This window comes from Agelaius phoeniceus, chromosome 19, assembly GCF_051311805.1.
Source record: "Agelaius phoeniceus isolate bAgePho1 chromosome 19, bAgePho1.hap1, whole genome shotgun sequence".
NCBI classification, from domain to species: Eukaryota; Metazoa; Chordata; class Aves; order Passeriformes; family Icteridae; genus Agelaius; species Agelaius phoeniceus.
The window spans coordinates 9,431,018-9,456,938 of NC_135283.1; the positions used below are offsets into that span (position 1 = coordinate 9,431,018).

Here is a 25,921-nt window from a genome sequence, read left to right on the forward strand (position 1 = left end):
AATATCTATCACCAAGTTCATTTTTCTTAATGCTAGAAATTAGAAGATAAACGAAGAAGAAGAAGATGGGGTGCCAGCACCTCAGTGGGATCTGGTATCAGAATTCAAGGCTGTATTTCACACATAGACCATTCTTACCCTACCCTGTACAATTACCCCGGAGAAGTTTTGCAAAGGAAAGCAAACAGAACGGAACGGCTGCCGAAGCCTTTTGTGTATGAGCTGCCACTGCTGATAAGGAGGTGATTAAATGGAGCCGCTGTTGAATTTCCCCACGGCCGGAGCGGAGCCGGCGTTTCTCACGGAGCCGCTGCCCTGACAGCGGCCCCGGCCCGAGCCCGGCCCCGCCGCGGCTTTCGGGGCTCCGGCCACAGCGGCTGTTCCCGGGGACGGAGGAAGATCTGATGAACCCGGAGACATTTTACCTCAGAATTCAAGTTTCCCTGCGCCCATGGGCAACTTCTTGTGCCTTCCTCCAGGGAAACCTCACGGTTAGCTAAGGTTAAAGCTAAATAAAGAGATAGCAGCAGGAGCTCACAGCCGACACAGTATGGCTACTTCCACCACAAAACCGATACCGATTTATACCTGAGCTTCTACTTTGACAAATTTAGCTCCCGAGCTCTGCGGACAGCGGAGCGGTCCCTCAGGCAAGAGGGGCATCAGCCACCTGTGCGGCCGCGGGGGCAGCGGGAGGTGGTGGCATGGAGAGGCCGGGGGTACACGCAGAGCCGGGGGGGGCGGTACGGAGAGGCGGGGGCCGGGGCAGTGTGGGGACCGGGGCTCGGGGCAGCTCGGGCGGAGCGCCGCAGGCGGGGTGCGAGGGCGGGGTGCGGCGAGCGGCCCCTCAGGCCGGCAGGAGCCCCCCCGTACCCATCATGCCCCGCGCCGGAGCGCGAGCGGCGCTTTCCCGCGAATTCAGTTCAAAGGCGGGGGGTGGGGGGGGCGCGCGCCGAGCGCGCGGACCAACCAAACGCTTCCAGAACCATCCGCGCGTCATGCGGGGGCGGGGCCGGCGCCGGCCAATGGGGCGGCGCGGCGCCATACCCGCAGCCAATGGGCGCGCGCGGGGGGCGGGCACGCGGCGGCGGTCGGGCTCGGCGGCCGCGGCGCTGAGGGGAGCGGGGCGGAGGAGACTTGGCGGAGTTGGAGCGCGGCGCGTCCCCCCCCCGCCTCACGCACCCGCCCCGGCCGGCCCTGCCCGCCCCGCTCGGTCTCCGTCCCGCCGGGGCCCTCCCGGGGCCACCCCTATGGCTCCTCAGAAGCACGGTGGAGGAGCGGGGCCCAGCTCGGGCTCCGCTGGCGGCGCCGCCGGAGGAGGAGGTGGCGGCGGAGGAGGCGGCGGGTTCGGGGGCTCCGCCGCGGCGGCGGCTCCCGGTGGTAAATCCGGCGGTGCCGCGGGCGGCGGCGGCGGCGGAGGCAGTGGGTACTCGGGCGGCTCCTCGGCCTCCTCGGCAGCGGCGGCGGCGGCAGCGGCGCTGCCCCCCGTGAAGAAGCCGAAGATGGAGCAGATCCAGGCCGACCACGACCTCTTTCTTCAGGCCTTTGAGAGTGAGCACCGGGTCGCCGGAGGAAGTGGGGGCCGAGCCGGAGGGACCGGCCCGAGCCGCCGCGGAAAGGGCGGGAGGAGGAGGGGAGGGCTGTGGGGAGCAGGGGCTTCCGGGGGTAAACACGGTCGGGGGATGGAGGGAGGGAGCGGGGCCGGGGGAGGCGGGGGCCGGCGGGTCCCGGGCGGAAGCGCGGGGAGCGGGGCCGGTGTGCGGGAGGGCGGCGAGAGGCGCCCGGGGCCCGCGGGGCGGAGGGCGAGGGTGTGTGTCTGTGTGTGTGTGTGTGTGTGCCCGCGCCCAGCGATGAACTTGGTTCTCAGCAGCGCTTCCCATCAGGCTTTCGGGGCGGCTGGCTCCCTTCCCTCCTCCCGCAGCCCCTGGAGGCTCTGGGCACTGAGGGGCGAGGGGGCCCTTTCCTCTCTGGCCTCTGCCGTTCGAGCTCCTTTCAGTGGCAGGACGCGAGACGGAGTTCACTGTACTTGGTTTTTCTTTGTTCGGCAATAATTTTCACTTAGTCGAGGTTTCGCATTGGAAATCGACCTTTGCGACCCAGGCATTCCCCTTGTGGAAGCTCCACATGGGTGGAGAGTCCCCCTGAATTCGCTAGAAAGTTGTTTGTGGAAATCTGGTTTAAAAGCACAGTGGACCAGTAAACTTAAATTGCACTAAAAGATTTCTGTGCAGCTGCCAGGATTTGAAGGGAATTTTTAAGGCCCTACTTGAAGACACGATCCTGTTTTGGGATTGGTGCTGTCAATGCTCACACTTGCTGTAGACGGTGACAGTGCTGGAGTTTTTGGTGTCGTCTGGAATAAAGCATGGCCGTTTGAGTCCCAGTCCTTTTAACGACGCTCTGTATTCAGTAAATACTGTGCTGCAAATGGGTCAAGTCACAGACTTGAGTTTTAAGAGCTTTTTCTCAGTGCCCGAGGTGGAAAAAATTCTTCTGCTCGTGCCTCAGTGTGTCAGACAAGGGAAGCACAGAGCTGAGCAGGTGGGGATCAGGAGGAAGCTACAGTGTAGCTATACATACATACATACATATATATATATATACACATAATATGTTAACCCCGTGTGCAAATATCATGGGAAAACTGCAGCAAGTAAACACTGGATCAAAGAAATCCTAACACGTGTAATACTGAATTGCATTCTTCCTGACTGTTTTTGTCCCTTTTCAAGGTCATATGCTAGGAAAAGATAAAAGATTTATTTTAAGCTTTTGCTGAGTAATACAGACTTGTGAGACATATGTCTCTCTGCAGGTTGAAGAGTGTGTTTCAGAATTTTTCCACTTGGGAAAATTAATGTTGAAGCAGCAATGTGTTGCCTTTAAATTAAATTCCACCCTTGTGAATGTGACTTAATGTTTTCATACATTAAAAAAATATAATTATGTCATGGGCTTTTTGAGACTGAAAAACATGGGATGCCTTTTCAAAGTTGTGAATACTCTGTATTTTCACTTTGTGGCAAAGTGCACATATCTTAATTACTTTCTTTTATCTTGATTTGAAAAATACGGATTTTATTGTGATAATTTGCATTAAGCAGATTTTCACTGGCTTTCTTCAGGCTTCTAAAAGGAAATACTGTGATCATTTTAAGATTTCCTTCTCTAACAGTAATACATCTCTTTAATTCTGTGTTCTGTGGGGTCTTACATTTGTAACTGTAGAAATAAGGCTGAATCATATCTTTAAAAAGGAGTAAAAAGATATAAAAAGTTGTCCTTTTCTACTTCTAATTAAAGAATTCCACCCAGTAAGGTTTCCAGCTATTCGAAGTAAATGTTTTGCAGTCATATGAAAAGAAAATTTTATATTTCTTTAGAAATAAGCTTTGTTTTCTTTACGTGGGAGATGGAGGCAGAGTTACCAGCCTTAGCATGGCCATCAATACATTGTCTATTTTCTTTTTTCTCTCCACTTGATGTGTATTAAGTAATTTGTAAGCTTTTTGCTGATGTTACTTTGTGACGTTGACTTTTATTTCAGTTCAGATAGGGAGTAAATTTCAGTTTAGTTTGGAATTCTTGTTAGAAATAACCTGATCCGGACAAAACCCTTCTTGTCCTGATTGAATTGGTTAAAACTAAACTGAAGGTCCTGGTCTTGGCTGTAGGCAAGTCTTGATCCTTTGAACGTTGGTTCTCAGACCTATTTGAGATGATGCTGTGCTTTAGAGTCCATTTTGTGAACAGCTGAATTATGTCCTCTCCTTCTGCCCTTGAAAACATTAGTTACTCTACTAAAAACAGCATTAATTTCCCACCTTAGAATGATCCATAATGGATCACAGTCAACTGACAGTCCCTGTTCTTGTTTCAGTATGTGCTGCAAGTGACCTTGGTACTTGCCAGAAGTGTAAAGCAATCAGAATCCAAATTACCTGGCTGTGTAAATTTATTGTGCTCTTTTGATATCATAGCAGACGTGTTCATTGACTTCATGAGGAAAACTTTCCTATATGACCATAAGTTGTGATACATTGAGGTGTTTTTTCTGCCCCTTAATGATACAAAGTCTGTAAGAAACCCATTTTGTGGAAAGCAGAGCAGTCAGAGTTGAGTTGTGATCCCTGATTTGAGGCACCTTAAACAAGAAGTTGCTTTGTGTTGTAGGGTTGGTGAAGTAACCTTGAATGTGATAACTTGATGGCTTTTGTGATAATTGTTTCAAAGTAATTGCCACACTGAGATACTTTTTGTCATTCTAAGACTGTCTTTCTGGGGGTATAAGTTGCATTGGGTAACCTGTGTTCCTTTTTCTTAGAACCAACACAGATATACAGATTTCTACGTACCCGGAATCTAATAGCAGTGAGTAATTGGTTTTATCACTCCTTTACTTTGCACTTGTAGAAAATTTTAATTAAAGCATAACCATTTTCTATTTTTTCCCCCCTGCAGCCAATATTTTTGCACAGAACTCTCACTTACATGTCCCACAGAAACTCCCGAACAAATATCAAAAGGTAAAATTGTTTTTGTAAAGTAATCCTAAAATGTTCACCAAGTAGCAGAAGTCCAAAAAGCAGTGGAGGGTAACATCCTGTTTTCTTTTTGAAGAACTTTAAAATGCATACTTCAGTGTACAGTTGATTTCTGAGACCTAAGAGGCTTTTTGCAATGTCAAGTGTATGTGTAGCTTTATCCATCTGACTTCTGTGGATATTGGGAGTATTCAGATGTGGAGAACTATCTGCAGAATCTTAACTAATTCTCCCGTGTTTGTTTTCTATTTTGGAGGACAACTTATTAAAAAAAACCCAAACAAAACTGTGTTACATCCCAGCTCCTGTAATCAATGGTGCTTAATCATAATCATATGAAACATTGTATTTTAAACTGTAACCTAACCAGTTGTTTTTAAAAAAATCAAAACCCAAATACAAAACTATTGGCTTTGTTAATTAGTTTTGAAAGAATCCAGTAATTATTTCTGTAGTTATTTTAAAAGCTGGAAAATAAAGTAGGTCTGTTTATAGAATTTTAGAGAAACTCCAGCAAATACTTTGGCAAGGTTGCTTTGAGCTGGATACACCTGAGAGATGGGCTTCAGTTCTGATATTGCAAAACTGTCATTGCTGTTGGGTGAGGTGCTGCAGCTGCCTGTCAGTGGACTGAAAACACAGAAACACTGCAGAGGGACAAGTGCAGTGTACATTATTTATTAGCAGAATCACAAGGCCCTTCCACTTACTTCCCCTTCACTGAAAATCCTTTGTTAGAGTTTAGAATTCTTTTGTAACCTGAACATTTAGTCTAAAATATTTTAGCACCGAAGTTCTTATTGCTTAGAAACAGTTGCTGTGGGACATAAGTACAACAAATATGCAACAAAATGTGATTATGCGGACAATTCTAATTTAGACTTAATATTTATATCTAAGGGAGGTAATATTTGCATGATCTGTTGATCAATAGAATTTACATATTTTTAATTAAAGGAACTGTTTATGGCATTATTTGATCTCTTGGTTATTGTTTAATGTTCCTGCTATGAGTTTTAATGCCACAATATAACTTTCTTACAACTGAATCCATAACATACAACTTCAGGTACTTAGGAGAGGTAATGATCAGATTTATTGATTTTTTTAAACTTGAAGTTGCAGCTTACTTTTTCTTTAAAAAGTTATCAAAACAAATTTTTTGCTTATTTTAAAGTGAATCAGAACAAAATGCTAAGAAATTATTTTCAGGCTGTTTTGTTTTTTGTGGTTTAGTTTTCTTTGGTTTTTCTAACTAGAATTGTACTACAGGAAGTTCTTGCTTATAACTTAGATTAATTCATTATTGATTGAAATGTGTATGTTACCTGAAAATGTTCTGTTTGATATCTGCTACACTTGCTGGGAAGCAAGAGACAATTCTTTGCCTGTGCATTGTTAGCCACTGTTCCAAATTTCAGTTGATTCAGCTGCACAGGTAATGCTTGATTTCTGTTGGAAACAGACTAATTTGTATCAGTTCCCTCAACACTTTGTTTTAGAACTGTGAGTTTAGCTGGGAGGTGTTCTAATAACAGATTGTTTCTTTCAATAGTTCTGTCAATGCTAATTGAAATCATGCTTATAATTAATTTTAAGAAGATTAAATAAAAGGTGTGAGAATGTTTTCTTTATAAAAACACAATAATACAACAGAAGTGAGCGAGCATAGTTGAGAGTGAAAAAGAGAGAAAGTAATTGTGAAGTGTGTTTCCCCCTGGGTTCCCTCTGCCCTTTCCATGCTCACTCAGTACTGTGGCCCCTCTCTTTCAGCCCACTTAAAACCACAGAAGTTGTAATTTAAAGGTAGTTTTGACTTAGGGATTGGTGAAAGAGTCTTAACTGGGCTTCCTGAGGGGATTAGCAGGATCCTTGTTTGCTGATCTGTGCTGGTAAATACTTACAGATATGCTCAAGACCTGAATCACTGTCCTTCATTCAGCACAAGTAGTTAAGGTCTATGATCTTGTTGTTTTGGTGAAAAGGGGACTTTAAAGACAGAAAATACCTGAGCTAGAGAAGATCATCCTGAGGTTAATATTAAGAAAAATCCATGTTTTGGTGTCACTATAGTGAAAGTGTTAGTAGAGTTCTCTTTGCAAAGAAGTCTTTTCTGAAACTGCATCACCATTAGCCTGCTTATGTGAACTATACATGTATATTAATTTATTCCCCTAGAACTCCTAAATGTTGCCATTGTTAAATTCCTGATACTTTTGATTGCCATTTCAGTAAACAGTATCATAAGTAAACTATAAGGAACTAATCTCTGAATTTAATAGACCTTACTTAAAGAATAGTAACTGTGACTCCACATCTTTTACCTCCAGCTCTATGATAGTCTGAGAAAAATGCCAGACAAATTTATCACTTAGAGGTAGGGAACTAAAACTGCATTTTTACCAGGAAATTATCTATTGATATTGCTCCACATGTTTAACACTGAGAAAGTGTTTAGAAAACCTAGAATGCTTAGAGCATAGGAAAATGGTCATAGGGAGCATGTGTCAACCTGGGCTAAAAAGGTATTGAAATTGCTGCTTATTGGAGAGGTGATGGGCTTGGGTGAGCTAATAGACTTTGTGTCTCTGGCTCTGTCTTCAGGTGTTAGTATATTATTAGGCCAAATTATGGAGTTGGAAAGAAGTTAGTAACTGTTAATAAAATTGCTTCATGTACAGTATTTGGATAAAGGAATAATTATATTATTTATTGGCAAAATAATGACATGCTATGATGTGACTTCTAGTACTTTGCTAATTATTACTTTTCTTGTCTGGAATAAGAGTGGGTGGAGAAAGGAATGCACAAGATGCACATACTTGTTACACAAGTGAATGCTGTCTTGAAAATCCTGAGTGTGAGGGATGGTTATTATAAAAACTTGATTTTGTCTGTTTTGCATGGGAGCATGGTAACATAAATAGTAATTCATTTTAAAGGAATTTCTGCTCTTACAGGTTAACGTCAAAGGCAAAAATTTTTTATTAGCTGCTATTTTTAGTTTCTTGGAAAGATTTCTTTTTTTTAGGAGGGCTCTCTTGTTTTGACTAACCTGAATCTGGATTTAGCAAAGGCTGTGCCACTGTTCTTTTTGAATCAATAGTGGTCACATACTAAATTCAAGTGGGGTCAGATGTTAGTATATTTTATGAAAGATTGTTAACTTTCCCCCTTTCTGGGATTATGTTTGTCTCTTAGCTGGTTTTTGGCTCGTATTGTGCTCATGACATGACTTTGGTCAAAATCTGTTTTAAGCAATTCCTCAGTCTGGAGAAAGCCCTCTCAACTTGCTGTTCTGCAGAACAGTGGCTGATTTTGATGAGCTGGAGCAAAGTGCACCCAGAGACATTTTTTACCATAGAATCTGAAACATTTAATAAATTGCTCTGTTCTTAACATCTCTTGCTTTAAAGTTGAGCACTGCAATGTTCATTTTAACAATCCCACGTTTTAGTGTAGGTGAGTCAGTTCTTCAGTCTCATGTGTGACTCTTGGACTGAGTAGAGCTTTGAATCAGTGATTGTTTACTACACAAATCATAATTGTTTTTCTCCTGGTTATGAGTGCAGCCCTGTAGTTTTTGTTGCCCAGTGTTGCTGTTTAGTCCCCATGTGATGTGTAACTCAATCATTCTCAAGCATTACGTGCTGACTGCAGACAGAGTGACATCAGTGTTTCTTCAGTCAGGGTATTTCTGTAGACAAATGCTTCCCACTTCCCCAGAGCATGGTGTTGTTCCCTGTGCAAGAAATCCAGTGTTTGGCAATGGCTTATGTTCTTCTTACTCCATTTTTCTAAGGTATAAATGTAAAGGAAAGGTGCTCTCATGCTCCTGTGTTGTCACTGTAATTAAGTGCAATTTTGTGGGCATCTAGATCCAAGCGTTAACTTGCCTTTAATGAAAACTGGAGAGACTGTTCTGTAACATGCTGAATAACTTCTACTCATGAGTGAGCTTTATTTAGCAATGAACATGAAATTGTATGTATGGTAGAACAGGCTGAACATATGAGCAGGAGCAGACTGATGTCAGAATTACAGAGAGGAAAGATTTGAAGTGGTTATTCTCTATGATATTGTTGTCATTGGTTGTCATTGTGCCCTGTTTCCTGTGAGTGGGTTCCAAAGGTTGCTTCCAAATTCATTGCTCTTTGCATTGTGTCCATTTTATAGAAATGTATGGAGAAATAAGGGTTTAGGGTTTTAATTAGGCTTTTAACTCTTTTGTCCTATAAGGTTTTGAGTGATTTTCATTATTATGCTCAAGATTGAAATAGTAATGACTGAGGGGCTGACATGTCAGTTCCTGGTATGTGTAAGTGTCAGTAAAACAGGAAGATTGTCTTTGACAAAGGTGAAATGTGGTTAAACATGTTCTTTGTAAGGGTTTCAATATGTTGCTGTTAAATGAAACTTCTTAGAGCAGTAGGATTACTGTTGCAACGTCTGGGTTTAATTCCTTGTATTATTTTTGATACTGCTTGAGAAGCAGTTGTATCCCTTATAGCACAGGCATGATACTAGGTCTAAAAAAGTATATATGTGTCTAAAGGGTGTTTTCTGAAGAGAAGGCTAAAATGGTATATATAGACAGTTTACATGGAAAATCAAGTGAAAGCTCAGGCTGAATACATTTTCTTGCTGTAAGTTGTGGGTACAGTGGCTGTGTAAAACTATTCTTTTTGCTTTTTCCTCACAGGAAAACATTCAAAGTAGATGAGATGTTATCAAAAGTAGAGAAAATGAAGGGAGAACAAGAATCTCACAGGTACTGTCCTGCTGTGTATTTGTGTGTGTGGGTACAAATGAGGACATACATGGGCTGTGAATCACAAGTCCTTTTGGCTGATGAAGTGCAAGTGATAAAGTGTCATTACTTGAAGCAAGGTAGTTGCTGTTGGAAATGTTGCTTCCAGAATCTTAAAATGTGTGTATGTATGCTGGTCACTTAACTTGGAGAAAAGCAGTATTGGGAATATTCAGTATTTGTTGTGGCATCTCCTAGAATGTGTATAGAAACCTCAAATAGGTATTTGCCTTAACTTTGTTTTTAGGAGTGTCAGTTGTGTCAATAAGTAATCTGTGTGTGTTGGAATTAAAAGTAAAAGGGAGGTGAATTTGGGAAAATATGAAGTTTTATTACTTGTAGTTTATGTTGTTGTATACTTTCTATTTTTAACCTGTTCTTTTCCCACAGTGTTTGCAAATCTTTAGATTACTTCAGAGGCAGCTGTGCTATATACAGTGTTTCAGACTACATAGTCTGAAACAAACTTACAAATTTGGTGTTCTAAGAGGTTTTAGGGGTTTACTATATATTATTTTTCTTAATTATATTTTGCTCTATATATTGTGTTTAGTTGCTTTGTTGAAACAACATGGAGTATTGATTTGTGTGTGTTGTTTTTGTGCTTTCAAAACTGTAAAAAATGTTCTTTAATGTGGAAAAGTAACATGGATGAATGATGCAAGTTGGTGTAGATAGAGTCCATTGAATACTTGAGCTGTTGGGCATTTTTGCTGGTCATCTCAGAGCTCTTGGGAATCTTTGTGTTTAAAAATAAGTGTGGAGTGTCAGGTTGTATCTGCCTGAGAAGTGAAGGTGCACAAAGTTTTGTCTGGTAGGGTAGTGGGACAGATTATGTTTTTTTCAATGTGTCCTTCAGAAATACTGAGTGGTTTGAGGACCCTTTTAAATCTAGATTTATGAATACCTATTTTCAACAGAAATATGCCCTGAATGTTATGATTTGAATTAAGATGTGTCTATGGTCAGCAGAATAGTCTAGGCTGTGGAACAAAACAGATGCAGTTATTATTTTGATTGCATATGTTATGAGTGATTTGGATTAACTGATTAAACTGATAGCCTTTATTTCTAAAGGTGCAGGTTCCCCTTGTAAAGATTCTCATTACTGTGCCTGAAATACTTGTTGGTTTGGTTTTCTTTTAATTTACACCAAGCCTGTGGTTCAGGGTGAAATTCTAGAAAATCTCCCCCAAAGCTGAGCTTTGTTGCTGATGACTTTCCAACAGATGTGTTTGGCTCCCTGTGAAGGCAAGATCTCCTGTCTTCAGGCAATGTTCTTCTTACTGTAGTGTTGAATTTGTTTTTTTTAATGTATCAAGTCATGGAGTACACAGAATAAGTCTGTAAAGAGAAAACTGATGTTCAGTTCTGCATCAACTGCAATTGCTGTATCCAGGCAGTTTCCAAGTTAAGAGGATGGACTGAATCATTAGAGCTCTGTACTGAACATCAGTGAAGTGGTTGCTGTGAGAAGAAAACACTTATTTGTTCTAACATTTCCCTTTTTTTTCCCCTCCTGTTTAGCTTGTCTGCTCATTTGCAACTTACATTTACTGGGTTCTTCCATAAAAATGGTATGTTTGCCAATTCATTCATTCCACTGTTAATTTGTATAACACCTTTGAAATTAGTAGAGATCTGTGAGGGGAATATTTGAATGTTTTTACTCTCTGCTGTTTGGATGCAGGTTTTAATTGACTTGTTCAGCCTGTCTCATTAGTTCTAATTCAGTAGTGCTTTAGAAATGCTGTAGTGTAATTGTGATGTTAAGAAGATAAGCCTTCAGGGTTTTAGTCAAAACAGTGATTTTGAGAAATCCTTCAAGCCATCATCCATTCAAACGGAAATAGACCTTGAAGAAAGTGATTCTTTCCCAAGGAATGTGATTTTTCTGGGAGTGTGTCTTTGGTGTTTGAAGTAGCTTTAAAAAACCCCACAGCCCTCAAATAGTTGGAAGATTCAGTGGCTTCTATTTTAAAGTAGAAGTGTAAGAAAAAAAGTTGTCAAGTTGAGTCTAGAAATGAAGGAAAGCCATGTCAACGATTATAAAAGCCATGGAAATCATATTTTAGTGACTTGAAGTCATTCCATAGTGTCTTTCAAGCACATAAGGATTTGCCTCTCAATATCAGAATATTGGATTTTCTTGACCAGAATGAAGAGCTCTCTTGTATTTTATTCTATTCAGAGCTCTGAAAGTAAAAGCTGTTTTTCCATTAAAATAAAATGATATTTCTGGATTTTTGGTTGCCATTGCTGATCACACCACTGGCAGCAGCTGCCTTGAAGATTCCAGGCTCTAGGAAATTTATTGTGCAGTCTCTGAAACAAAGTCTTATTTTCTAAGACTTTTTTTCAAGTTTGTTTGAGAGTCCTTTAAGAGATATTGTGCATTTATTTAGCCTTGCATAATATTTAAGAGGGAGTGGAGGTGTAATTTTGTTTTGTTTTCCTATATGATAGCATCTAGAGCTTAAGCCCAAATTTTAGGTTTGCAAGCTGTAAAGAAAAAAACCTGGGAAAAATAATTCAACTCATCTGTAATTAGCATATTCTAACGGTCCTTAAATCTACCCATATTTTTCTCTGTTATAAAAAGGTAACAAGCTTGCTGTTTTAAACTTTAGAGATCAGCTATGCCTTTAAATCAGCCAATATGAGAATAATTAGGATATATTCTCAAGTGGAAATTTGTAGGAAGTTTGGGGAGAGTTGAAACTTAGAATGTGGTTTAGAGGTCTTTGGACCTGGGATGTGCCTGTGGTTAAAAAGTAATTACAGGTGGATTTATATCATTGAATAGATTTTCACTTTTTCAGAACTTAAAATACTTTTCTGTTTAGATAAGCCATCACAAAACTCAGAGAATGAACAAAATTCTGTAACTCTGGAAGTACTGCTGGTGAAAGTTTGCCACAAGAAACGAAAGGTAAAAATGATCTGACAAATTATTAATATACATTAATGCAAAATGTTTAGCTGCTTGTAGAATATCTAAGTAACACTGCCTTATAGTGATGCCTCTGTTGAAATTAGCCTTTAAATTTAAGAACTAATGTATTCAAGTTGTTTTCTATTGGATTTTGCACTGCTTTATGAGAAATGAGTTTCAAAAAACATTCAGCTCTGTAAATTGAATTCAGCTTGTAAATCACATCCACTCGTGTATTTCAGCCACTTCTGGTTTTACCTCAGTTTTTGTGTGTCACATCATTAAAGTGTTCATTCTCTTGTGATGTCCAGAGGCTTAAGGAAACCAGGCAATCACCAAATCATAAAGTAGCCTGTGCCTTTCAGAGTTTAGGAGTAAAAAGGAACAAATTGTAATTGTTTCAAATTCCTCAGTCATTTGCCAACTCCTCTCTTTCCTTTTTCTGTACCTGTGTTTTTTACTTTGGTTATTTCAATTATTGCAAATTTTAGCTACCATGAATCATAAACAATTTTATATTTATTTTTAAAGCATCTTTGAATTTGCTTGCAGTTTTAGCTGTACTCATTTCACATCAGTTGGCAAATTATTTCCCCAACTGCAAGAATATGGGAAGCTCAGTAATGCTTTAGGTTTTAACTAGAAAGGGAAAGATTTGCAGGCAGAGCTGTGTGTTCTTCCCTAATGCTAGGCTGATTTGACAGGTTGTTAAGAATTAATACTGTTTCTAGCCAATTTTGTTAATTATTGTAGTATGGATAAATGTAGTGAGATCAGGAGGTACTAATGCTTATTCCAAATGTTTTGCTGCAAATTTCATATTTAGGCCATCTTGTCTTGTTTTCCCAATTCTACACAATGTTCAATGATCTCTTTGAGAGCTAATTGAATATAATAAATCCTAGGTAAGTGGTTCTTTATCTCACAGATAGCACAAAATACACTTTGAAATATTGCAAGGAGAAGATGGAAAGCCTTTGGGAAAAAAATATATATATAACCAAAACATTTAATTTCTTCAGGTAAACAGAATTAAATTGGTATTAATGACTGTTCTACAATCTTTTTAAGTGCCTCATGTTAGTGTTATTTTATTCACATAGAGAAAGATGGCTGCTGCCAGAAAGGGTTATAGAATGCCAGTTTTATTTATATTTAAAAATATCTGGGTTTGCATTTAAAATCTGGGATTGTTCCAGATTTTTTTATTTATATCTGTTACAAGGCTTATTATAAGGCTTATTTTCAAAAGTTGGCAGAACAAATGCAGTTTAGAAGTGGCATCAATTTAAATACTTCATGTCTTTACTTTGAAATCTAAAAACCTGAACCTTATCTTTCTTGTTTTGCTGCAGGATGTCAGTTGTCCAATAAGACAGGTTCCTACAGGTAAAAAGCAGGTGCCTTTAAACCCAGACCTCAGCCAAATAAAACCAGGCAACTTCCCATCACTTGCAGTTTCCAGTAACGAGTTTGAACCAAGCAACAGCCATATGGTGAAGTCCTACTCACTGTTATTCAGAGTCACTCGCCCAGGAAGGAGAGAATTCAATGGACTGATCAATGGCGAAACGAATGAAAACATTGGTAACTTCAGCCTTGAAATCTGCTTTTGAAATCTGCAGGGTTTGTCTTGTGGGCACGTGTGGATGAGCAGTGGTCACACTGTCACAAGGGCCAGTAGTAACTGAGTGATTGAGCTTTTATTTGTTTGCAGTCTCTTTTGAGATGGGGCTGAAATTCAGCTGCTAGCTAGAAATTGTGCTCTGGTTTTGTGTAAATTTAACACCACTTGTTACTGACATGATGCTGAAGGTGTGAGGCAGCACTGCTGGAGATGAGCAGTGCAAGAGGGCCCTGTGGTCACTGAGACTGTCCTCATTCTTCCACCAACACTGGTCACTGCTGACTCACTGTGGGTGCTGTCAGTGTTTCTCAGCAAAACTAAATGACAAGCCAATAGAAAAATACCTCAGTAATAAATTTTTAAAAGTTATTTTCTTTATCTTGTTGAGAAGTGTTACAACACAAATGTTACAGCTTGGAGAGTACATGTAGAATGAAAAACTTTATTTCTCACTATTTTATAGCCACAAGAGGAGGAAGATCAAATCCCAAATTCTTATGCTGACAGAATAATACAATGAAATTATAAATACACGAGAACACACCTAAAATATGATTACTGTTAAGCTAAGTGGTCTTTTATTGCATTGTCCTTCTCTATTGTATGGCACAATCAATAGCCAGTTATATTTGTGAGTGCATAGAGACTGTTGGATCTTTTGAATCTGTGCTTCTGTAATGATTGAATATCATAATTCTTATGTGCAGATGTCAATGAGGAGCTTCCAGCTAGAAGAAAAAGAAACTCTTCAAATCGTGAAGATGGGGAAAAGACATTTGTAGCACAAATGACTGTATTTGATAAAAACAGGTAATATTCTAAAAACAAATATAGCTTATATTAATCATTGTATTAATCCTTTTTAATCATCATAATATTAGAAATTTGATAATAAGCTTAGTATGTTCTTTGTTACAGTGTAGATTGTCTTTGGCTGCATTTTAGTTGTTATTTACAATAAGAACTTATGCTTATGGTTTTTTTTTTAAAGAAAACCTACAGGTTTCATAACACATTTTATACTGAGACCTATTCAGTGACTACTGTAAATAATTCCCATCTGTGAACTTGAATATTGTCCTGGTAATTTGCATCTGTTTGTCTGTTCCTTGCCAGTTTTTGACTGATGTCATTTCTCGGTTCTGTTCAAGATCATAATTAAAAATTTAAACAAAGAAAAGGTCTCTGAAATACCCTTGCTGCTTACACTCTGTTGAGTGCCATAATTTTTCCCATGCCCAGAGTGTTGCTGGTGTAGTCACAGGTCTCATTCTGCTGACAGCTACAGAAGACATCAGTTCTCCATTACTACAGGACAATCAAACAAGTAAAAATTATAACAGGCCTACTCTGTCATGTAGTTTAATTATTTGTTATCATGATACTACTTAATGTATTTCAAGGAAGGTGGAGTGTGGTGAGCTCACGTGTCAATAGCTTAGAGCACTCTAGATCCAGTTAAAAAGATAAGGACCAGACCATTTCCTGGGTAGACATTTTGGTTGTTTGTGCTGCAAAGGATCATAGTGCCAGCAGCCAAAATACAGTACATGAAAATAAGAGTTCTTTCCATGGAAAATGCAGGTCCCAGGCAGAGGTAGGTATTTACAAAAATGGAGCTTGAAGAAAAACTCAGACTAATTCTGACAAAATGGTTGTTTATCCAAATAGGGTTTTAGAAGCATATTTTGAGAAGAGTTTTGAAGAAATGTCCTTTTCTAATCTGTATCTTAGAAGTCTTGACAGTATTTTGTTCTTTTCTATTACTTAATTCCACTGGATAACTTCAATATGCTAAGCAACATATGAACTGTTAGAGGGTTTTGTAGTGATGATAAGCAAGGGCATTCTCAGGCATACTGTTGTATAAATGAGACTGATTTGCAGCAGAACCAAATCATGCATAAAAATGTATATATTTTTGGTTTAGTCTTTAACATTTTTCTTTGTTGTGGATGATGTTTGGCTAAGATTTAGACCTAGTCAAATAAATTTGCCTGAAAATATGTTTTTAGATTCATGGAAATTTAATTACTGTGAAATAGTGTATTTTAATAGACAAATAATAGAAGAGCCTTTTTACACATAAGGCATATTTTGTCTTGACAGACGCTTGCAACTCCTGGATGGGGAATATGAAGTGGCCATGCAGGAAATGGAAGAGTGTCCCATTAGCAAGAAAAGAGCAACATGGGAAACGATTCTGGATGGGAAGGTATGGATTGTTTTAGTGGCCAAGAAACCAGGAAATAATTCTCTTTGGGAATGTATGGACATACATTTTAATTTAGCTCTCAATTTAGAAAGCTTTGGCTACACTGAATCATTAATACAAACAGATGTCAACTACTGTAAGTATGGCAGCTGTCTCTTTTCAGTGACTTCTGAATTCCTGACCTAGAAAATCAGGCAGTTTAAATGCTATTCTAACAAGTTGGACATATCAAAAAGGAGCAAACTGCAGAATATTTAATGGGAAGAAAGAGGAACCCAGACAGGTGTGATCTTATGTACATAGCTTAAGAGAATGCTGATAAAATGTGGTGGTGAAAAGAGGAGGGTGTATCAGTGTAGGAGGAAGGGTTGAGCAGAGAGAAGTTGTTAACTGAGGTGAATCAACACTCAGTGATGCAGTGATTGTACTTACACAGTCATGCTCACATGTCCTGGAGAGTGTGAGTTGTAAGTGATCGGAGAGAAGAACAAGAACATGAACATTCCAGATGGTTGCAAAGTATTTGTTTCTCAACATGATTATATAGTTATGAAAAAAGCAGAGATGATCCAAATTATATAGTAAAAGTACAGTTATAAGCTCAACTATCCTGATCAGCCTCTACTTGCATTAAAATAAATTACATCAGTTTATGTTCTGTGAATATTTTCTCATGATTGTTTTTATGAAGACACTTATTCTGCTGGGTTTTTTTTTACTTCCCCCACTCTGCAGAGATTGCCTCCATTTGAAACATTTTCTCAGGGACCTACACTTCAGTTTACTCTTCGTTGGACAGGAGACACAAATGATAAGTCTACAGCTCCTATAGCTAAGCCTCTTGCAACACGAAATTCTGAAAGCCTCCCTCAAGAAAACAAGCCCAATTCTGTTAAACCTACTCAGACTATAGGTAAGCAAACTTTGGTTTTGCTGCTGAATAATCATCTGCTTAACCCTTTGGTGCTTAGGGCTCACTGGTGCAGCTGCTTCAGGTTATTCTCAGCAGGAAAAAGCAAAACTGAGTGGGCTTTGTTGTATCCCCTACTTTGTAATTTTTTTAAGGTTAAAAGCTATACATCAGGACAATATTGAAATGATTATATACAATGCTCATAAAGCCTGCTGTGAAATACATTGGGGAAAATCCATCACTAGGATTTCTGAGATTGTCTGGTTTGCCCTACTCCAATTAGTGTTCTGTAAGTTTCTGGGTTTATAGGTGCCCTACTTTCAGGTGGAATAGAGTTAATTTTCTTCTAAGTGGCTGCTTTAGTGCTGTGTTTTGGATTTAGGATGAGAATAATGTTGATAACACTGATGCTTTAGTTGTTGCTAAGCAGTGTTTAGACTAAGTCAAGGACTTTGCAGCTTCTCACACCACCCCACTATCAAAGAGGCCAGATGACACAAGGAGCTGGGAGGAGACACAGCTGAACCAGACTGGCCAGAGGAATATTCCATGAATGGCTTCATGGTCAGTACAGAAACTCAAAGGAAAATTGGCCTAGATGCCATCTTTATTTTGTCTCACTTCCAGTTGTTTGTGACGTTGTACTAGAACCTTGTGTAGGCAAGTGAAGCTCAAGGACATCTGGAAAACTGAAGTTGTACAGAGAACAACAGGTTGCACCTATTGTTTCAACACCTGTGAATACACCTTGACTCTGGATTGGCACCCAGTTCACTTCAGAGTAATCAGCATTTCCAAGCTTGTAGCTAGATTGGGACTCTGAGAGTAAGGAATCTTCTAGGTCCCTGTTGTAGAAGTGATTATTTGGAGTGTAGAAGTGATTATTTTGGTGGTTCTGTCCCCAGGCTTAGTCTCTGGGGTGTGCAGTGAGGCACTGGTAGTGAAGAGTTGACAGTGCTTTGGAGAACTTGTCCAAAATGGCGTTTCAGTCTGAGTTTGGTGATGTTTTGGAGATGGAGTGGTGACAGCAAGGAAATTACTATTATGAGTAAAACACTGCTTTTCCAAACGTGGTTTTTATGCAATTGTGTTACAGTAAATGCTGAGAAACTTAATGGTGAGACTTTCTAAGAGTGGTGATTCTTTGTGCTGTGTTTAGGGCTTTAGTGTGATTAAAAAGTGAGATCATGAAGAAATTTCACCCTACCTGTGCAGAAGCCAATGTCTAGAATGACCCCTAACATCCTCAGCCAACCTTACACGCATCTTTCTCTTTGGAAAGAGTAGAAGAATATTTAAATAAGACTGATACCTGTTCCCTGAATTGAGTATTTTATCTGAGCTAAAGATTGCAGACACTTGAGTTTCTTCCATTAGGGTGAATGGCTGACAGTGCACACAAACATGAAGTAATTCCAGCAGAACCTGGGAGGTCCTTGAACTTTTGCTGTAGAAATTGTTCTGCTTTCTCTTTACTTCCTTGTACTAGGCTTCCTTGTATTTTAGAGTTCTTGGAGACCTGTATTGTAATTTGTTAGGCAGGTTTTATGCTCAGACTTGCAAAAGAAATGAGAGTTGAGTTGACTAACTCCAGAAGGTGTGTGCTAGTTTACTGTAACAAATGTAGAGGCAGTAGGAACATGGCAAGACTGCATTGCCAATGTAACCAGAAACACATCAGAAAAGCTAAATATTCCAGTAAATTGATAAAGTTACAGCCAGAGCAACCTTCTCAAATAGTACAGCCAACTCTTATACACAAATATATTGCAGTGTGATGTACAGCATTGTAGGGTATTTGTTATGGTTGTGCTGTTTGCAGTGTCTGAATACCATGAGAGTGAAAATTGTACAAAACTTCTGTCAGATATTCTGATAAAGATCCAGTCCATCTTTCCCAATGGGACATCAGTTTGGTGTTGTCATTTTACTTTGGCATATTTCCCAAGGCAGACTAGTGGAATAAAGACATCAAAGACTTTCTAAATATGGCAGCTTAAACTTTGCTGTAATTACAAAGTTCTGAAAGTAACTGAGCCATGGAATTGGGATTTCTCTGATGTGGTGCAGGCTGAAGTGTTGGGCTTCCTCTCTTTTTCATACAGACAGAAAATAAAATTTCCTTTCTTCTCCAAAATATTAAATATAAAATAAGTGCATCTTCTAAAAATTAGGTCAGTAGAGCTGAGCCTTGTTTTCCCATCTTTATCACCATTCAGAAGCAAGTAGGGTCATTGCTTGGTTTCTCTTGAGGGCAGATTTATAAACCTGCTTAGTTACGTGGGGTTTCTCGTTAACTCTATGAAATCAAATACTGATATAGATTAAAGTGTATGGAAGAGACTCAGAAGCAACTAAGCAGTGCCATTACACATACAAACAGTGTTCAAGGGTTAAAGTTTCAGTTGAATATTTTGTGTGTTTACTCACATTTCTGCTGCCTGTTAGGAGACTTGTGGAACTTCTGAAATCGAATTTAAGTGGTGTGTTTGAATGCAGCCATCTGAAAGCAGGGATGGCTTTTATTTCCCAGCTTTTAGCTATACATAAAGAATTCTCTGCTGAAATGGAGTAAGAAAAATGTTGCTTTTTACCTGACCATTTTTAAGTTCTCTGAATGATTCTTCAGCACTTGAGATAATCTTGTGTTGGAAGTAGGTTTGCCTGTAGGTTTGTGAAGGAAGCTGAGCACCCAGACTTCCTTGTTGCTGGTAGGAGCTACTTATGTCCAAGCACATTCAAGTATCCTGTTTCCTTCAGCAGCAGTGCCCTTCTCAGGACTTCCATAGTTGGGTAAGAAAAAATGTTTGTCTGTTCCTGTGCACCAAAGAAACGTGTGTCTGCATGTGGTTTTTTTCAGCTGTGAAAGAATCTTTGCCTACAGACCTTCAGACAAGAAAAGAGAGAGATGTTTTAAATGAACCTCGACAGAAGTTGCGAATATTTTACCAGGTATTGGAAATAATCATTAAAGGGAAAAACTAGAATCTAAATACTGTGTGGGATTAAAATGTTTACTTGGGAGCTGGGTAGAAATTTCTATTTGCCCTTTTTGTGGATGCCTTAAAGAGTCTCAGATTCACAGACTGAAAGCCATTCCACAGACTCCTCTTTATGGAAGTATTCTAGAAAACTAATCTTGGGGGCACATCTGATGTTCTGAAAGACAAAGAACATTCCTTGTTAGACTTCTGGAGGGAGATAGGTGGGTCTCCAATGGAAAACAAAATTCTTGAAATACCAGTGTTTCAGTACACTGAGCTCATATAGTGTTCCCAAAATCTAACTATTGCTGTGGAGGTCTCCTGTAACGACGTCCAGCTTGGTTTTGGGGGTTGGAAGTTAATGAATGAAACCCATTTGGTGCTAATTCTGCTCTGCCTGTTCCTCTGTTTGCACCAGTTCCTTTACAACAATAACACGAGGCAGCAGACTGAGGCCCGCGATGACTTGCACTGCCCCTGGTGCACACTGAACTGTCGGAAACTCTACAGTTTACTCAAACATCTTAAACTCTGCCACAGCAGATTTATCTTTAATTATGTTGTAAGTAACCATTTTGTAGCTCACCACTATGAAACTCTGTACAGTCTGTCACAGATGCTACAAAGGCAGGGATTCTGTTTCCAGCTTAGTAAGCTGTAGGGCTGTATCTACAGGTTAGAAGCTGCTTTCTGTGAATTTTGTGTGTTACATGGAGGGGAAATATTATCTTTGTTTAAATCGATATATATTAAATAATGCTGACCACTGGAGGCTGAATTCTAAATGTAGCTACTGTTTTTGCATCAATGTGTTCTTTGATGTAGAAAGCAATGTAATTGTATTTGGTTGGAAGTCTCTTGAAGCTCTAGGAAATTTAGAAATGTTCTTACTAGCAGTCTTTTGCTGCTACTTTGCTTAATTTTATAAATAGTTTTGAGTGGTTTTATACAAAACAGTAAAATAGTATAGAGCAAGGAAGTTTTAGTGTAATTTGCTTCTAGAGGTTAAAAATTATTTGGTTGTTGTGAAAGGAAACTTAGAGCCGTATCAGGTTATTGAGAGGTGATATTTAAGGTATTCAGAATTTAAAGGTTACTTGTTTAAACCTCTTGATGCATTGTCATTACTGTCTGCTGAGTATTTGCAACTGTGCTGCAGTATCATCCAAAAGGTGCTCGGATAGACGTGTCCATCAATGAGTGCTACGATGGCTCCTACGCCGGGAACCCCCAGGACATCCATCGCCAGCCCGGCTTCGCCTTCAGCCGCAACGGGCCCGTCAAAAGAACTCCCATCACACACATCCTGGTGTGCAGGTAGGAGCTGGCAAACCAGCTCTGTGTGGGTCACAGAATCAGCTCTGTGTGGGTCACAGAATCAACTAGGCTGGAAAAAACCTTGGAAATCAAGTCCAACCTATGACCTAACACCACCTTAGCAACTAATCCATGGCACTGAGTGCCACATCCAGTCTTTTTTAAACACCTCCAGGTCTGGTGACTCCACCACTTTGCTGGGCAGCCCAATCCAATGCCCGACCACTCTTTCCGTAAAGAATTTTTTGGCCTATAAACCAGATTTGTGATACCTAGGGATTTGTCAATCTGCAGGTGCATATACACAGTGCTAAATTTCACTGTTATGACTAAATAAAATGTAACTGAAGGAGGATAACATCACCCATGACTTTTTTTAATCTTTCCAATTGAGATATCTATTCATAACAATGTAGATCTCTTTAACTGCCTTACCCTAAAACTTTTCTTCCCCAAAAGGTGAAGTGTGAGGGTTAGATCAGGAGCTCTTCGGTTTTTAATGGGGATTATTTAATTGTTGGAGATTTCCCCCCCTCAACATTTTTGCAATCTAGACCTTAAAATAATTGGTATTAATCAGTGGCAGTTGTCAGTACTTGCATCTGTGATGTGCTGGTGACAGCAGTGACTCTCCCTTGGCAGGCCCAAGCGCACGAAAGCGAGCATGTCGGAGTTCCTGGAGTCGGAGGACGGGGAGGTGGAGCAGCAGCGCACGTACAGCAGCGGCCACAACCGCCTCTACTTCCACAGCGACACCTGCCTGCCCCTGCGCCCCCAGGAGATGGAGGTGGACAGTGAGGATGAGAAGGACCCAGAATGGCTTCGGGAGAAAACCATTACTGTAATTATTCCATTTGTACAAAGTTATTTCAAGGGGATTGGGGTTTTTAAAAGATGATCTGCTGTTGGTTTGGTGTATGTTGTGAAAATCCTGCATTTTGGGAGCAGAAAATTTTGCTGAACTACTGTTGATGGAAATTCCTGGAATCAAAGTTTGTTTTTTCAAGTATGCATTCAGTTTGCAGAATTTGTTCAGTCCCCTTGTTTTTGAACAAGTTTTCATTGTTTGTGGCTGCTTTTCTCCTTCAAAGAGGAGATGCTGTAATCAAGAGGACACGGTTTGGGCTGTATATAATAAGGATATTATTTTTCATCAAAAGTCTCTACATCAAATGACATTTTGCTAACTTATTTGACTGCAAAGCCTGAATTTTCTATATATATTTTTGTGTGTAAGTTGAGTTTTGGGTATACTTTCACTACTTGGCAGCAGATACACAGTTCTGATGGATGTGTTTGTTTCTTTTCCTATCCTTCCTCACAATCTCCAGCAAATTGAAGAATTTTCTGATGTTAACGAAGGAGAGAAAGAAGTGATGAAATTATGGAATCTTCATGTTATGAAGCACGGGTATGTTACTGTGCTTAGTTTTGATATAAATAAATTATAGTATAGATTTGGTTGATCATTTTGCATTGTAATTCACTAAATACTGAAAATTCAATTGGCTCAGCTGTTTAGGAAGGGGTCATTAAAGGATAATTTGTAATAAGCTTTTGAGAGTTTAAGCTTTTGAAGAAGTTGTGCCTAGTAGCATTTGGGCTTTGAAAAGAAAAATTATTGGACTGTGTAATAGCTTCTCTCTGCAGTTATATTGATAAATCATGTTGTAGAGTATCTTTTTGTTTTTGAAAGTGTTCTGCTTGCATAATGATGGCTTTCTTATTTGACAGGTTTATTGCTGACAATCAAATGAATCATGCCTGTATGCTATTTGTTGAAAATTATGGACAAAAAATCATTAAGAAGAACTTGTGTCGAAACTTTATGCTCCACCTGGTCAGCATGCATGACTTTAACCTCATCAGCATCATGTCCATAGACAAAGCTGTGGCCAGGCTCCGAGAGATGCAGCAGAAGTTGGAGAAAGGAGAATCGGCGTCCCCGACGGACGAGGAATCTTCCGAGGAACAAAGTGGGACAGCAAATGGATACAGTGAAAATACCATGAGAGAGAGGATTTCAGAAGTGGAAAGCATCTCAGGTGTCACGAAACAGAGCAAGAAGCAGAAGCTCTGAAGTCAAAAGTCAATTGTCATTCAACGGACAAGCATTGAAGTGACATTCTAGGGTGCATGAGCTCTATAAAGAATTACACACAGAAATACAGAGATTCCAAACAGGCACTGCTGGATGGAAATAAATGATTTCAACAAGGATATTGTTTAAACAGGGTTTTTATTCAGTTACTTATGCAAGTACTACATGTATATTGGTTTTGGTGATGTAATGACAATATTCTAAGAGTTTGAGCATGAAGAGCAATATAAAAATCTTTTTGTAATTTTAGTAATTAGTGTCTTAAGAACTTTATGGAATTTACATAATTTAAGTATATGTAAAACCGTTTTTTATATTAAGATTTTTGCATCTGTATCTGGCTGTTTTTCCTACCATGAATTTGTGAAACATTAGGGAAAGGGGATTGGGATACAGTTTCTGCTTTTCTTATTTAGAAATTCTCCAGTTAGCTTTTTGTGAAAATAACGTCTGACTATTTACAGTTTAACCTTGATCCTTGTATTTGAAATCATTTATCAATTGATCATAAATTACAAATCAATTTTTTTTACACTAAAAATTATCAGAGTTGGCAAACTTAGCACTTCCTTTGTCTCGTGCCTGTTTGGAAAGATCTTGACTTTTCACGTTCCAGACACAGTGAAGTACCACCTTGGCTTTTTGAGGTTTAACCAGCAGTTTGGGTTTCGTGGATAATTCTGATGTATTGATCACCCAGTGTACCATTTTAAACTTGAACATTTAGCTCCTTTATATTTTTCTTACACATCTACACAGCTACAGAGAGGGTTTGGGTGTGGCCCCCTGTGCCTGGGGTCGCCCATCCTGGGTGCCATGCTAAGGCTGGAGCCTCGTGTCCGTCTGCAGGCGCTGCGTCGCCAACTTCCCGCGAAGTTCTCGCCTCAGCACAGACTGCAAGGCCAGGCCGTGGGTTTAGCTTTGGCTTTCGAGATGCCACTCTTGAGGGAAAAATGCACTGTAAAATTGGACCAGAAAATGTGTTGCACTTCTTATGTAAGTATTCTGTGATGTATTGTATTCAATACAGATACTAAGATGCTGACTAAACTATATTTGAGCAGTTTTGCACTGCTGTTAACACATTTTATGCATACGTTTACAGATTTTTTCCAATGGAAAGTGGTTTCACTACTGGTACAGTATCAGCACCGAAGGGTTTTATTCCAGCAAGCACTGTGGTTGAGTGACATCACCTCAATTTTTTATTATCCTTAAAATATTTCATTTTTCATATTCTTTATTTATAAAGGAACAATGCTGCTGTAAATACAGGTATTTTTTGTTTTTTATTTCATTCCATCACCATGAAATGCAGTTCCCTATTTGTTGAAGGGGTATATAAGCTTTCTAATGGTGTCTTCAGAAATTTATAAAATGTAAATACTGATTTTGATGGTCCTTAAGATGTGTTTAACTGTGAGACTATTTAACTAATGGTGTGGATGTGATTTGTCATCCAGTATTAAGTTCTTAGTCACTGATTTTGTGTACAAAATAGGAAAGAGGGAAACTGCAGCTTTTCATTACAAATTCCTTGAATTGCCAGCTCTGTTGAGTTTTAGCAAACTCTAATTATGCCTCTGGATAGTACATCATGCATTTCTCTCTGGCTTTAATTTGCTAAAGCTGTGCACATATGTAAAAAAATAGATTATTTTAGGGGAGATGTAGTTCTAGAATTATTGCTTATGTCATTTCTTAAGCAGTTATGCTCTTAATGCTTAAAAGAAGGCTAGCATTGTTTGCACAAAAAGTTGGTGATCCCCCCAAAAATAGTAATGAAATTACTTCTGTTCAGTAAACTTTGTATGTCATGTCAATTTATAATAAAAGCTGAAAAAATCCCCTTGTTTTCTATTTATAAAGATGCATTTTCTATTTGTACCTTTGGAGATGCCATGTAAGCTGGTTAAAAAGAATTTGAACGGTACAGTAGATGTAAAAAGAAAAGATACCCTACCCCCCCAAAAAAACACCCCAAAACAAGTTCAGCTGTTTAAATGAACCATTGTTTTTCATTAAATGTTTTATTTGAAATCAGCTTTTGTACAAGAAGTTCAGTAATACAAAATCTGCCATGATGGGTGTCCAGTCATTCCATGTGCAGACACCTCAAGCAGCACCTCTATGAACTCTCTTCTGCATGGCTCAAAATTTGCATGTGCTCTCCTTTGCCAGATTGTTACAGTTCTATTTCAGGTATCTCCATTCATTTCCAGGGTTTTAGCCAGATTATAATAACTTTCATTCTCTCACTTGAATACCTGAGAAGGGTTTAAGTTGTGCTTTACTGTGCAGAACTGTAATTTTTAGAGTGCAAATGAAACATTGCTTGTGTTGTCAGTTTCAGAATGAAGATTTGTGTTGTTTTTACATGCAAGTGGTTAATTTTTCAGAAATTTTACAGAGTATTTGGCTTAAATGGAGTAAAGTTCAAAGAAGTGTCAGTTTAAATCCCATTTCTCTGGGACT

General features: G+C 39.4%; 1 protein-coding gene across 1 annotated transcript; it reads left to right on the forward strand.

The window, feature by feature from the left end:
* Positions 1 to 1,082: 1,082 nt before the first annotated feature.
* SUZ12 (SUZ12 polycomb repressive complex 2 subunit) lies at positions 1,083 to 25,489 on the forward strand. The gene is made up of 16 exons (XM_054645280.2): positions 1,083 to 1,551; positions 4,325 to 4,371; positions 4,462 to 4,526; positions 9,247 to 9,315; positions 10,882 to 10,931; positions 12,201 to 12,286; positions 13,645 to 13,876; positions 14,624 to 14,726; positions 16,026 to 16,131; positions 16,867 to 17,044; positions 19,905 to 19,996; positions 20,447 to 20,590; positions 21,188 to 21,345; positions 21,988 to 22,186; positions 22,677 to 22,756; positions 23,080 to 25,489. Exons 1-16 carry the CDS (start codon positions 1,251 to 1,253, stop codon positions 23,423 to 23,425), a joined length of 2,256 nt encoding a protein of 751 aa, XP_054501255.1. The 5' UTR covers positions 1,083 to 1,250; the 3' UTR covers positions 23,426 to 25,489.
* Positions 25,490 to 25,921: the final 432 nt, after the last annotated feature.

Bases quoted from the DNA above. Each gene is read 5' to 3' on its own strand.
- SUZ12 (XM_054645280.2), top strand. From the start codon at position 1,251: ATGGCTCCTCAGAAGCACGGTGGAGGAGCGGGGCCCAGCTCGGGCTCC. The intron at 16,132-16,866 runs GTATGGATTGTT...CCCACTCTGCAG, and splicing joins AAACGATTCTGGATGGGAAG to AGATTGCCTCCATTTGAAAC. The intron at 19,997-20,446 runs GTATTGGAAATA...TGTTTGCACCAG, and splicing joins AGTTGCGAATATTTTACCAG to TTCCTTTACAACAATAACAC.